The sequence below is a fragment of the Bidens hawaiensis genome, unplaced genomic scaffold, assembly GCF_021521415.1.
Source record: "Bidens hawaiensis isolate Kalapana, Puna unplaced genomic scaffold, B.hawaiensis_p1.1 tig00066002_1, whole genome shotgun sequence".
Taxonomy (NCBI): domain Eukaryota; kingdom Viridiplantae; phylum Streptophyta; class Magnoliopsida; order Asterales; family Asteraceae; genus Bidens; species Bidens hawaiensis.
In genome coordinates this window covers 1-15,264 of record NW_027501747.1, presented here as the reverse complement: position 1 = coordinate 15,264, position 15,264 = coordinate 1, and the positions used below count along the sequence as shown (strand labels likewise).

The following is a 15,264-nucleotide window of genomic DNA, read 5'->3' as shown; positions in this document are numbered from 1 at the left end:
TTTTCAAAAAAGTCTAAAAACAATCAAAGGGTTTCTAGCCGAATGGTATTAAGGTATGATGGAAATGGGTTTCTCCTTATTACATTGAGAATTCGAGTCTCGTAATGAACAAATAATATAGATATAAAAGAAGATTTAGCGAATTTAAGTTAGCCATTACAAAAGAATAATCATGAGCAACAAACAACATAATAAGTATAAACTATCAATAAAGAAACTGATTTGGTAAAAGTCGATCTCTACATTTAGTAACATCATTCTAACCGATAAGTCACCGTGTCAGGACCACAACCATCAGGCCCGGCCCATGGGCAGGATAGGTAGGGCTCAGGCCCCAGGCCCACATCTCTTATAGGAACCATGAGTTTTACAAAAAAAATTATATATTTAAGTATTTTTAGGCCCAATGGTTAAGAGTGTTTGAAAGTATCAGGCAGTAACGACGTAGCGTACAGCCATGCAACATCAAAATCAAAATAGCAGATTAGCATAATAGGCTATTTGTTATTATCATTTTAGGGAATTAGGTTCATCCGTTCATGGTGTATGACTTTATGCACTTATAATATTTGTTGACTTTTTTCAATTGATGCTTGATAGAGCGGTTTGGATTTCGAGTTGGATCCGGTTAACCGGTTTAGATGTGCACCTTTACTTGAAACTTTTTAGTCACTTAATAAATTGTTACTAAAAACGGGCTTTAATAATTTGAGCTTTACCATTTGGCATTTGTACTTTTATTATATCTTTGGTTACAGATTGGTTACAGGTAGTGGGTTGGGTCTGTTAACTGTGCTTTACTAAATCATGTGTCGGTTCGCCATTTCCAGTTAAAAATATAACCTACACGTTGGTCCTGTTTGAAAAAAAAGTCCTAAACGACCCATCTGTTTTGTTTGGCTAAACTTGGTTATGGGTTTATTAGTTCGGTTTTATGCACAACGGTTTGAGTTATTTGTCATTTCTAAATTTATTGGCAATGTGTTTAAATATCTTTATGAGTTTGTTAGTTCGGTTTTATGCACGGCAGTTTGAGTTATTTGTCATTTTTGAATTTATTGGCAATGTGTTTAGATATCTATATGTATGTGTACTATTAGTATTCAATTAAATCTAATGGCAGTGACTCTTATTATTAATGTTATGAGTTTTTGTCTGCTGTCGTTTTCACATAATATTAAGCCATAGTTGATACTATAATTGAATATTTGATAGTTAATTACTAAATACTAATTAGCTATGTTGTTATTTGTTTTTTTTTTTAGATATAATGCCTCCCAGGTCTAAGCACTTATACGGTTGTCAAAAACCTAAAAGGAGAAAAATAAAAGAAGAACTAAGAAATACACAAATCGAGAAGAATGCGAAGATACTCACGTTTAAGTACTTTTGTTAGATCATTTTGCTAAAAAAAATTTTGTTTTGTATTTTAGGGCCTTTTGTTTTTCATGTCGCGGGCCTTGGGTTTTGTTTTGTATTCTCGGAGACGGCCCTGACAACCATATACTATAGTTAAAAACTAGGTTACAATGTTTTATAACTCATATACTACTATGTAAGTAATAAATTGTTTAGGCTTGTAAATAATGCAAGAAAGAGACGAGTTTGTGTTTGTTGGTTTGTTTAACTTTAACAGAACACGAATGCTAGATATTGATCGATTAAGTGAGAAAAGAAGAATTAGACGAAGGAAATTTACTCAAACCATCGATTGACCATCAACAATTACAAACCTACTCTTTCAACAGTTACATTTCCAGTCCCTATATTAATTATTATAACCCTAACAATACTCCCTCCATATACGATTCTTGACCTCAAGAATCAAGAACATAGATTAGAACCGGTTTACCAAATAAAAAAATATCAAGAAACATACTTTATTGAACTCCACCTGTATGCTACAAATGTTGCAACTTAGATGGTGCTACAACTATCCATTTCTCTAGCACAATCAACCTCAAAATTTTCTATTTTATGGTTTTAGTGTATTTTTGCCTCCTTGTCATATCATGACTTTCTGAAATTTGCTACTTATTTGTCTTTTTATGTCTGAGTATTAAAAGTCACGCCCAATGTTTTTTACTCTATAATCTTTCACCTTATATTTATATCTGAGTACTCAAAGTCACGCCCATTTTTTTTTACACTATAATCTTTCAACTTTCAATAATTGTTACAATCATATAAAATTTGTTTGCAAAAGGTTTTTTTATAAAAAAAAAAGTTAAAATTAAAAGAGACAAATGAAATATATATGAATATCGGTTAATGTTTAACGATTATTGTTTTTTCTATTAACTTACAATGGGCAATTTTATAGTAACCAAGTTTCAAAAATGTTCCAATTAGGTCACTCAACTTTAAAAAGTATTTCAATTAAATTACTCAACTTTCATATTTTATTAAATTAAAGGTTTTAATATGCTCTTTTAGCCCTTTTCTTTTTTGTTTCACATAAGAAATTTTTTTATGTTTTTTTTATGTTAACGTTGAGTCGTGACGTGATTTTATTTTTTAATTTTAATATAATTAACTTTTTTTAAATTTAAATGCATATATTGCAAATTCCGACCCCCACATCTTATCCTCCATTTATTTCTTAACGCACAAAAAAATCGGCGAGACTCGATTTGAAGATTTAGTGACCCGATTTGGGGAAAAATTGTATAAGTGACCTAATTGAAACACTTCTGAAACCTGGTTATTATTTTATGAGATATTCCCAACTTATTAAAATGTCAAACAATTGTGAAACGTGGTTGTAATTTAGCGAATTATTGTTCTTCACTTTTATCTCATAATTCAAACTAATATGAAAGAAATATTACCAAAGTTTAACCAAGATTCATTTGTTCTTCATTTGTCTGTCTTAATTTAGTCAGCTTAAACATTTATATAAAAAAAAAAGCTGGTTGACTTGCAAAAAAAAATTTTGTGAGTGATTTTTGCGTAACATTTGGAAAAACTTTGGTTAGTACTTAAAAACTTAATTGGTAGTACATGAAGTTTTTCCAAATTTAAAATTTAAATTTCTAGTTATTTAAAGGTGTATTGGTTTTAATTAATCTTAACTATCATTTTTTAATCACTGTCGTTTCCAACTAATGAATTAACTGATAATTATGTCATTTTTATCGTATTTGTTCCCAACGATCCACAACTAACAGAATACTAACGACGTAAGTTGCATGTCGCCGAAAAAACGCTTTTAACCGGAAAAGTCACATTTTCCTAAAATCTCTTATTAATATTTAGCACTAGTAGTGCATGAAGTTTTTCCATATTTACTAAATTCTGTGTTTATGGAGGTTGGTGGTTGACTTTAATTTTTATTTATTTATTTATTTATTTTAGAATGACATAATAATACAATCATACACCTTATAATTCTACCTTTAATTATATTTTTTATAGAACCGTATCATTCACAAGGCCGCTTGGTTTTATATTCTCTCAAAAGAATAAACATTAAACAAGAAAGGAAAATGGGTCTCAAAAGTTAAACCTCGCCTTACTATTATTAGTACCACTCGCGCTACCACTTATACCCGAATTATTACCCTTACTTAGAACTATAAATGATTTATCATTACCACTTTTTCTCAACAATTTACTACCTATAGAATTACCACGAGCATAAGAAACAACGCTTTTTGACACTGGGACATGCTTAGGAGGCTTGCTAGTGGTACCCTTTCCTTTGCATTTTTTCCTAATTACCGGTGTAAAACTGCCAAGCTTATCACTTATGGAGATTCAACAATGTTAGGAGTTTTTTAGGCTGTTCTTTTGCAACCTTCTCGGTACAAGGCCTTTTCTTACAAAGATTAAACGAGTGTCCAAACACACGACAATTAGAACATGTAGCGGGTTACCGTTGGTAAGAAACCTTCAAAACACTAATATGAGCATTACAGTTCGGACCAGTCGGGTATTCCACCTCAACTTCATCCGGTAAGTTAGACACGGCCTTTACTTTCTCAAGACATAAGCCCAGTTCTTGTTTATTAAGAAAAATAGGGATGTTGTTAACCATCCAAACTCCTTTTCCAAGCACCCTATTCATCCCCATCTCACTCTTGAATTTAAAGAAGTAGAAACCGGCTGTATTCTTTGAAACCTCGGCCAGGTCATAAGCTTGCCACTAATGCTTAAGGCATAAATTTACCTTATTAAAATCCATGGAGGTGCCAAGGAAATAGCCATAAAGGTAAAGCACAAATTCTTTTGCCGAATGGCCAAGATCCTCATTTGAAGAGCAACCCGACATTTACCATCCGGAGTAATAATAGGTAGGATGTATTCCAACCGAATATTATTATCATGATTAGCTTTCATTTGGTCGGCATAGGATATACCCGTAACATCATTCTTTTTCCACACATTCACTGGCGGATTAACACTAACATTATTAGCCATTTTCAACAAGTGCAAAGTAAATGTGAAATTATATTGTTTAGATAAATAAATATATTTTGTTATAAACTTTATTTACTAGAGGATTTTCAGCAGCATATCTATCTTCATCTATATAATTATACTAAAAAACACTACAATTTCTTTCTCTTTTTTCGTTTAAATAATTTATACTTTTATTATTACATTTTCTCTCATCCACTCATAACCACTTTCAAAAAAACATTCAAAAATTATAAATGGTGAATATTGCTTCTTCAAATTTATTCATGAACAAAAGTTTTTTTATTTTCTAAACTCACAACCACTTACTGCTCTATATAAAATAGAGAACATGGCCATCTCTGAGAATTGTTAAAATATTTTGGGCCGAGGGCAATAATTTTTTTGGGTTTAAACAATATAATTTTTAAATGGGTTTACTTGATTATGATTTGGGTTATGTAAAAAACTTTTGTATAAAGTTAGGCTTAACATGTCTCAAATAAGTCTAGAACCCACAACATTTTGGTTCGGACTCATACACCTTTGCCACTAGACCAAGCTAGTTGTTATGTAATTGAGTTTAAACATTAAATATGCATATTGTTTTTCATAAAAATACATATAATTTTTTTTTAAATAAAAAATTTCGGGCCTGACGGGGTGTCGGGTGATGAGTGGGTGTTTGGTTGTGACTAATTGTTAATAATATTGCTTTTTAGTTTATATATTTTTAAGAATGCAATTATATTGAGTTGTTTTTATATTCTGCAGGCTCTAACAAAAACGAGTTAAAACAATACATTAAAGTTTAAACACTAAGAGATAACTCATTCTTAGAGAGAAAACTAGAGAACTAATAAAGAAATATTTCTAATTTAATAAAAAAAATATTTTTAATTTTTTTTCTTTCAGCCTTCTTATTTGTTGTTATTCTTCACTAGAAAAAAATATAAAATAAAAAAACAAATAAAAAAACTCGTTGTAGTGCACATATGCAATATATCGACCTTTTTTAATAGCATATGTGCACAAGTGTGTATTTTGATCTAGGCAATAATGTTGAATAGCATATATGCAATTGTTTGTAGTGTATACATGCAATAGTGTTATCTTATATACAAAAATAAAAAAAATGATATAGTGCATATGTGCATTAGTGGTGTATTACGTATATGCGATAGTGTTTGTTGCCTATAATTATTAGTGTTGTATTTGCATGGATTCGATAATGTGTATTGTATAATGCAACTGTGTTGTATAATATGCAATAAAACACTATTGTATATATGCAATACACATTAGTGCACATATACACCACATCGACAGTTTTATTTTATTTTATTTTATTAAGGAACGATATCATCTTATTAGGAGGAAAGAAAAAAATCATAAAATATTTTTTTAAGTTAAAAATAATTCTTTATTAGTTATATAGTTATCTTTTTAAGAGGAGTTATCTCTCTCTCTCTCTCTATATATATATATATATAACAATACTAATAAAAGAAAATAATGAAGATATATGATGCGGCAATCTCACATTCATTCTTGGTTTAATCTCTTTTCTTATTCATTCTATATATCAATGGGTTATGGGACAAAACCATTTTAACAAATGGGTTATAATTTCTTTTCCAATCTTTCATCTCGTTCATCCTATCTCTCCATTGGTTATGGGTCAAAATAATTTTGACAAATGGGTTATAATTTCATTTATAATTCTCTAATTCCTCATCTTATTTATTTTACATATCCATGGGTCATGGGTCAAAACAATTTTAACAAATGAGTTATAATTTCTCTTATAATTCTCTAACTCTCATCTTATCTCATTCATCATATAAAGAAAAATTTCTAATTTGTAAATTTAAGATTATAGACTTCCTATTATTTGTACTATATATTTTATATTTTTTACCTTTAATTTTGTTAATTTATTTCAAATAGCGGACCTTATTTATTTTTATTATTTGATAAATTCCGTGTAATACACGGGTTTAAAAGCTAGTGTGTGTGTATATATATAAAATCAAGTATGATATGTTCAAAGGTCATGGAGAATCATAATAATATTAAATGGACCACACATAAATAAATTGAAGACCATGTGACAGATGGATTTAAAAAGTAAAATAGCAAGATTTAATTAAATAGAAATATGGTACACATGATATTAGTACATCATAAGAAATAAAGAAAGGAGGGCACAACAAAGTTGGTCACTGCTGCTGTTTGAGGGGGGTCACGCACGACTCAGGTTTTGGACATAGGAGAAAAGATTTTTTGGACGGCAAGTACAAGAAGTAGACAGTTGACGGCTGTTAGGGTTTTTTTTTTGGGACGCACACAACAAGTCTTTCTCTTGATAGCTCTTGGGTGATTATTGTGTTCATGAAGATGTCAGACTAACCCCCTCGTGACCACTTCAGATGTAGGGTTTTGTGTAAACTTGTTATGATCGAAGTCTATGTTCTTAATTGTTTAAAAGCTTGATTGATTGTCTTATTTTATCTTGCTTTGCTTTATTGATTGATTGTTTAAACAGTTTGTGTTTTTGTTTATCAAATCGTGCATCAACTATTCGGTTGTGTTCATCAACATTTAGAATTACATTCTTATGTCATTGATCCGATAGCCTCTAGTCATTGCTTAATAATTGGTTTTCATAATATAAAACTGGTAATTGGGTTTTGGTAGATCGTGTTCACTTGTGTCAACAATTCGGATGGGGTTTCGTTTGTCATCACAACCAAACTACCAGGTCTAGTAATTACTGTGCAATCAACTTAAAAGAATCCGTGACTAGTTTGTTATTACATTACCTGAACCTGAAGTGAATCACTCGTTTCTTAAATTGTTTACAAATCATAAAAGTAATTTTGTTTTATTAAAATCATATTTCAAAATTGTTTGACATCGTATGTCCGTCTTAGTTAATTAATAAATAAACAATGAATTTGATTGGCACTTTCCACTGATTTCCTGTTAATTTGACACATTACTTACCCTAACTATTAACATAATTTTTATAAATATTTTTGATTGACATTTCGACATCGGTTATCAGGTCAAGGGTCGACCACCCAACCTCACGCTAGGGCCAGCCCTAATAAAAAAGCTAGTTACAATAATATAAAAGTCTGGTTGTGAATGCCCAAAGTATTTACATCCTAATTACATTTCTACACATGTGAAAACCAAATATATTTTGATATATTATAATCACCATTTCTTTTAATATTCAATTAATATTTGTAAAAGTGTATATTGCATTAATAAATACTAGAAGATATTCACATACACCACAACTCAGTCACTCTCTCTCTTTAGAAAATGAGCATGCTATGGTTAACAAGATCAAGAACAAGTGGCGGTAACTTTATAAAGAAAATAATATGCACTAGCCTAACATTAAGCTCTTGTCAAGTAACTGCTGCTTCTTCATTTTCATCTCTTCTTAGTAATATATCAAGTAATGGAAAAGAGGCAACTTTCGCATTCCGTTATTCGTATTCATGCAGCACAACATCTGCTGCCTTCCGCCGTTACACCTCTACGAAAGCTAAGAAACAGATATTATCTGTCAAAGACGACGACGACAACGACGATGGTGATTCTGCTTTGGAAGAAAACCGGGTAAACATATCAATGCTTAATCAATCATATTGTTAAACATATCAATGCTTAATCAATCAATCAATCAATCAATCAATGCTTAATCAATCAATCAATCAATGCTTAAACATACAACGCTCAGGTTTTACCAACGCTCGGATTTTTACCGGCGCCCCGGTTTTACTGACTCACCACCGCAAACGCCCGAATACGAGTCAACTCGACGTTTCGATGATCAGGTTTAACCAACGCTCGGGTTTACCGACCAAATAAACATTGTTTTAAATATGGTAACAGAAAAATTATAATATGTTATAAGAGTGTCCCAGAGTCACTACCTCAGCGTCTGGGATCGACTGCGACGTCACCCCATTGGCTCACCTTAATTTTTATTTTTATTTTTTGTTTTCGTTTTGTTTTAGTTCCAGTACCATAACGAACGTAGCTAATACTGACTAAATTCGCGTTGACTAGCTGCTGTCGTCCGGGACCAACCGCCGCTACCCCATTGGCCTACCTCAATTTTTATTCTAATTTTTTTGTTTCCATTTTGTTTTAGTTCCAATACTGTAACGGACATAGCTACTATTGACTGAATTTGCGTTGATTCGCCACTGCAACACCCGGGTTTTGCTGACCGATTTTACCCCGCAACACGCGGGTAAATCACTAGTGTATATTAAAGTTGAAGTTTGGTGCCGCACAAGCCTTATTGGGCCAAGTGGCGTCACCAAACTGGTCCATAAAATGTTTTTTCAATTATGAATGTAACGGAAACGGATTCCGACTGACCTCTAAATTATCTTTTTTTTTTGTTTCGGTTTTGGTACTGTAGCGAGCGTGACAGAATCCTACCGACTTCGCGTAGACTCACCACCATATAATAAATATTATTATGTACCCTCCACACCCCGTGTATTCAATAATTCATACATACCTAAACATTTTAAGGGTAAAATGTTAGATAATAATTCATAGTTATTATTGTTGATGGAGCAGGCTATGGATTTTCCAGGTGGCGAGATCACGTATACAACGGAGATGAAGTTTCTACCCGGTTCGTCTGAGAAGAGGGTGCAATGTTATCGAGTACTCGATGAGGACGGTTACTTGATCTCTTCTAACATGTCGGAACTAGTAATGATCGATTTTTCTATTTGCCGATAACTTGTTTTGATCACTTGAGTTAACTGTGAAAACTCGTGAAAATCTTAAAACAATGAAAAAGTTTTTAATTATGTAATATATATTATTGTCTTCCCTAAAAATGAAACTTAAAAAAAATTAAATTATTTTTTATGCAATCTGTAACAAAATGTTGCTAGCAAAGGGTTACATGTTACACGTGCACTCGTAACATTTGTTTCATTTTTCTTTTAATTTTTTGTTATGGAAGATAATAATACATATTTATATATGAGAAAAAAAAATTATTGTCACACATGGTTTATCTTTTTTTCTTTTTTCTACTTTTTTTTAAAACCATTTTATTAAAACCACACCTTTCCCGATTAGAAAATTCACAGATTTAAGCCACTTTACCCAACTTAACTTAAACTTACGATTACGTGAAGAAAACCATAAAAAACATTGAAACCATTGAATCGAAAAGAGTGTACTGAAGCTCTATTAGCAAACCAAAAATAGCTCGTTCCAAGCTCTCCAGATTATCCACCAAGTAGTAAACACGATTGCCTAAACCAATGTTTTCAGACCCGGCCCGGACGTCGACCCGGACTCCTTACCGGGTCAAAGGTCGGACCAACCCGGGAGGGTGGACCGGTGTTTGACCCGGATGACGTCATAAATAATTTAAATATATATATTTACATATATATATATATAATTCATATACATATAAAAAATAATAATAACCAAAAATAATAATAATAACAAACTTTAATGTTTATTTATGTTTTATACACTGTTTTTTAAATATATGTGATTTATGTTTGATCAATAGAGACATTAATGAAGTTTGGTTGGTTGGCTGGCTTGTGGGGTAATTATTAAAGCTTCTATATCTGAAATGACCTAAGTTCGAATCCTAGCGTGCATATTTCATTTTGGATTTTATAAAAAATGAGTTTTACCGGTCCACACGCCGGGTCCCGGTCCGACCGGCCGGGCCGGGCCGGGTTTCAAAACACTGGCCTAAACCATTTCTTTTTTCTTTTTAGGCCACCAAGTAGAACTAATCCAACCAATCTAAAATATTTTTCGAACCTTTTTACAAAGGGAACTCCACTTCTCACCACCGACTAATCGAATTCTAAATCTTGACGGGTTTCCTTAAATCAAAAGGATTTACATCCTATATATAATATATTCCCTACATATTATTGATTCCTTTGTTGTGCCAATGACTAGGTGAGTAAAGACGTTGCATTGAAAGTGTATAGTGGCATGGTTACTCTTAATACTATGGATAAGTTCTTTTATGAGGCACAAAGGCAAGGAAGATTATCCTTCTATTTAACCTCTTTTGGTGAGGAAGCTATCAATTTTGGCTCAGCTGCAGCACTTAGCTCTGAGGACATAGTATTGGCTCAGGTTTGACAAAACTCTTACCAAAAAAAAAAATAGATAATAATAATAAATTAGATATCACAAGAAATGTCATTCGACTAAATAGGATTAATATTATGGTTTAGTTGTAAACTTCTAATTTTTCAAGAAAAAAATGTTCTACTAAAATATCAACAGCATATATCTTTAAGAACTCGCGAGAAAATAATAAAAGACTAATTATGTTATAAAAAACAAGTTAAAAACTTGTTTTTGATACTTCTAAAACCAAAAACTTTTCTGAAAGTGTTGTAAATCTTAGTTTTATTTAATTATTTAGAAGCTAAGTATAAATTATTTAAAAACTTAAAACTATTAAGGCTAAAAATTCTAAAAATATTTAAAAACTTAAAAACATTTAAACTTATTTTTTTTAAATAGTTATAAAAAATTGGAATTTAAAAGTGTTTAAAAACTTAACTTTTGTAAACAAATTTAAAAACTTAAAATTACTAAAACTGATTTTTTTAAATAATTTAAAACCGAAAACTATTAAAACTTGATATAAATGGCTTCTGCCACTTCAGCGCAAGAAAGAGACCAATATGGCGCCATAACAGCGCACAATTATCAGTTTTACGTCACGTCTTTTATTTGGTTACAGCCCAATTTAACAAAAATAAAAGTTAAATACAATTCTTGTAACTAAGCCATCAACCAAACCATTTTAATTTATGATTCTTCAAAAGAAAAAAAAAGAAATAGCCAAATATCCATTATAATAATAATAAAAATAATAATAATAATAATTACTATCATATTATAAATTGCAGTATAGAGAGCCTGGAATATTGTTATGGCGCGGGTTCACAGTGCAAGACTTTGCAAGCCAATGCTTCGGAAACAATGAAGGTCATGGCAAAGGCAGACAAATGCCAATTCATTATGGGTCAAAGAAACTCAATTTTATTACCCTCTCATCACCCTTGGCGTATGTTACCCTTAAATATTAAGGGTGTAAACGAGCCGAGTATGAGCTTGAGCTTGACTAGGCTCGGGCTCGGTGCAGGAGTCGTCTTTTAAAGCTTGGATTCGGCTCGTATTTTATTTTATTAATTAACTTATATACGTTTTTAATTATTTTTATACATTTTGAGAAAATTCTTAAACGAACATAAGCTTGGCTCGAGCTCAGCTGTTTGTGTGAAATTAATACATAGAATTCCAAAAGAGGCAAACCTAAAACTACAGCATTCTCGTTGAGGCCTGGCAAGCCCAAACGAGCTTCCCATACAAGGGTCGATAACTAAAAATTTTTATTGATTCTCGGGAACGACCCTGCTCAAGCAACTCAGCTCGTTTGCACCCTTAATGTTAATTACTCATGCTTTTATTTCAACTTTATTACACTCTCATAAAACATTATTTTTGTATCTTTATATCTTGTAGCACACAGCTCCCACAAGCAGTTGGTATGGCGTATTCGCTAAAAATGGATAAGAAGGATTCATGCGTGGTTGCGTTTTTCGGAGACGGTAGTGCGAGTGAGGTAGTACAAATATTCTTTTTTCATTCGTTCTTTAATTAGAATTTAGCTAGTTGCTTTAAACCCGCACGTTGCAATGAGAACTTGGTCGATACAAGTTCGGTACTATATCGATTTGTAGGGGTGTTCAGCAATTGGTTTAAAACCGCGAAACCGCCCAAGCCGGTCATCGGTTTGGCTTTGCGGTCGGGTTTTTTTTTTGACATTCGGTCGGTCGGCTTCAAAATTTTCAAACCGTAATGAACGGTTTGGCTTGCGGTTTTTATTGAAAACCGACCGTAAAAAACCGGACCGGACCGTGGGTTTTATTTATATATAAAATTTATTTTTTTTATATTAGATTTATATAATTATTTATAATATATCATATATTGGGCTTCTTGTCTTAGCCCACTATAAGATGCTAGTGTGTAATTTAGCCTAACTTTACTAAAAGTCCAGTATCCCGTCATGTTCTAGGCTTAAATTCTGGACGATGTGATTAATTATGGGGAACTTGCATTTTGGTTATTTTATTTTTTGACAACTTGAAATCTGAACTAGTGAATTAGAATAAGTTTTTGACAACAACATATTAAAGCCTAAACCGTGAAACCGGCCGGAGCCAAACCGTTAGTAACGGTTCGGTTCGGTTCGGTTTGGTTTTTATTTTCAACGGTTTGGCTTCGGTTTTTGATTAGAAAAAACCGTACTAACGGTTTGGCTTACAGTTTGACCCAAAAACCGTCAAAACCGGACCGTGAACACCCCTATCGATTTGTACCTTATTAAAAATTTGTGGGGTTATTTTTGTAACTTAATGAAACTTTAGGGTTATCAAATTAAAAGGTTGTAACTAACTGAAACTTGTGGGGTGAAATATATAATTACTTTTGCACATATTTCATAACTATGATTTTATTATATGCTATAATGTAACGATGTCTTTTGATGACTGTCGGTGTTATTTTCTTATGAAGGGTGATTTTCATGCTGCATTGAACTTTGCCGCGGTTATGGATGCTCCGGTTGTGTTCATATGTCGTAACAACGGATGGGCTATTAGCACTCCCGTCACCGAACAATTTCGAAGTATTGTTCCGATAATATTACTTTTAGTGAAGCTTTTTAGTGTGTCACAATGTCACTAACCGGTTCTCATTGAAATGGCTTGCATATGCGTAGGCGATGGGATTGTCGTGAAAGGCCAAGGCTATGGAATTCCAAGTATTAGGGTAGATGGCAACGACGCTCTCGCAGTTTATCATGTTGTTCGTAGTGCTCGTGAAATAGCCATTCGTGAACAACGACCAATACTTATCGAGGTTGGTATATATTTGATCATCTCTTTTCAAACTATTAAAAAGACATGCGAACATGCTCAGAGTCAGCTAACAAATCATATTTTCATTCGAACTTTTAAGATGATTATTCTCTCCGGCCCTACTAGGATAATTGCAAACAACTATTTTTACATTTATTTTTTGTAATCAAATTTTTTATACCCAATCAAATATTTTTTTTAAACCAAATCAAATGATTATTTAAAACAATAAAAAAAATAAAAATTTAAGTCACTTGTCATAAACAAATGCTTTACCTTTAAAACAATTTATATGAATTAAAGTATTATATATGCAAAGTTATATAAACCAGTGTTCTTATAATCATATTTGATTAAATTTATTAATTTAATTTGTAAAGTGAAGCCTTAATGATTTGTTTTATCTTTTACACATTGTGATGATGAAACACAAGGCCATGACATATAGAGTAAGCCACCACTCTACATCAGATGATTCCACTAAGTATCGGTCCGTTGATGAAATCGAACACTGGAAAACAACGCATTCTCCTATAACAAGATTAAGAAAATGGGCCGAAACAAAAGGTTGGTGGAGTGATACAGAAGAACTCGAGCTTCATGTTGAAGCGAAGAAACAGGTAAATTGATCATAATCATTTTAGGAGCATTGACTCGATTCAATGGTTCCATATTCATACAACCAAAAGTTAATATTCTGAGACAGTTGACCGAGTACTAGCGTTTGTAGGTTAAAGATGCAATCGATGAAGCCGAAAAGAAAGAAATGCCACCACTTAGAGACATGTTCACAGATGTATATGATGAATTACCTTCAACTTTAGTGGAGCAAGAAACAGTGCTTAGAGAAACAATACAAAGGCATCCACAAGACTTCCCTAAGGACATACCAATGTGAAATCTTATGAAATTAATAAATTTGCTAAATTTTAATTGAAAGAAGTACTTGCCAGATTCAATGCTACCTTTCTTATCTTTAATGTGGAAGCATTTAGATGTGACATAAGTGAATTTATTTGTAACAAAATATAATAAAAGTACGTATATTTAGGTGTTTGACAGAGTAGCAAAAAAACATAATACTAAATGTATATATCTTGGAATAAAATGTATAAAATGATAGGTAGCGTATTGACGTAGATCTAAAGAAGAACATAACACAACGGATATGCTTGGTAGGGAGCTTTTAGAAGCTTCTAGCTTCAAGCTTTTAAGAAAAAAACTCATACTCAATAAAAGTCTTGTTTGGTTGAAGGAGCTTGAAACTTTTAGAAAAAGCCACAAAGCTTTTAGTATTTAAAATTACTTAAATAACCTTCCAAGATATATACATTTAGTATTATGTTTTTTTAATTATGCTCATTTTGCTCATTTTATAAGTTTTGTTAAAGCTCCAACTACTCTCCCAAACAGCTAAATATATCTAAAAAGTTACAGCTACTAGATTCCAGCCACTAGCTAGTTTTGCCAAATATACCCTAGCTCGCTAGCTTCAAGCTTTTAAGAAAAAACTCCTACTTAATAAAAAACATTGTCCGGTTGAAAGAACTTGAAGCTTTTAGGTTAGAAAAAAAAACTTCATATTGAAAAAAGCTCACGCTAGTGGCGTTTATAAAAAAACTATAAGCTTTTAGTATTTAAAATTAATTAAATAACCTTTCAAAATATATACATTTATTATTATGTTTTTTTTTAGTTATGCACCTTCACCATTGTGCTCATAAACATGTTCCAATCGAGCCTTACAAGTCATATTGCATAACATAATATGAAACCGTTGATGACACATAGCTGTCTATCGATGTCTAGATTTTCTCAACAAGCAAATTGTCATTTCTCGTCACGCTACTCTTTTTTAATAAATTTTCGTTTTCATTTGCTTCATTTA

At 31.9% G+C, this 15,264-nt stretch overlaps 1 protein-coding gene across 1 annotated transcript; it reads left to right on the top strand.

Moving 5' to 3' along the window:
- The first annotated feature begins 7,737 nt into the window (after nucleotides 1–7,737).
- On the top strand, nucleotides 7,738–14,274 carry LOC143604619 (2-oxoisovalerate dehydrogenase subunit alpha 1, mitochondrial-like). Its single transcript, XM_077081041.1, has 9 exons — nucleotides 7,738–8,040; nucleotides 9,019–9,156; nucleotides 10,390–10,572; nucleotides 11,361–11,518; nucleotides 11,977–12,076; nucleotides 13,033–13,144; nucleotides 13,238–13,377; nucleotides 13,811–13,996; nucleotides 14,107–14,274. The coding sequence occupies exons 1-9, from the start codon at nucleotides 7,738–7,740 to the stop codon at nucleotides 14,272–14,274; spliced, it is 1,488 nt and encodes a 495-aa protein (XP_076937156.1).
- Nucleotides 14,275–15,264: the final 990 nt, after the last annotated feature.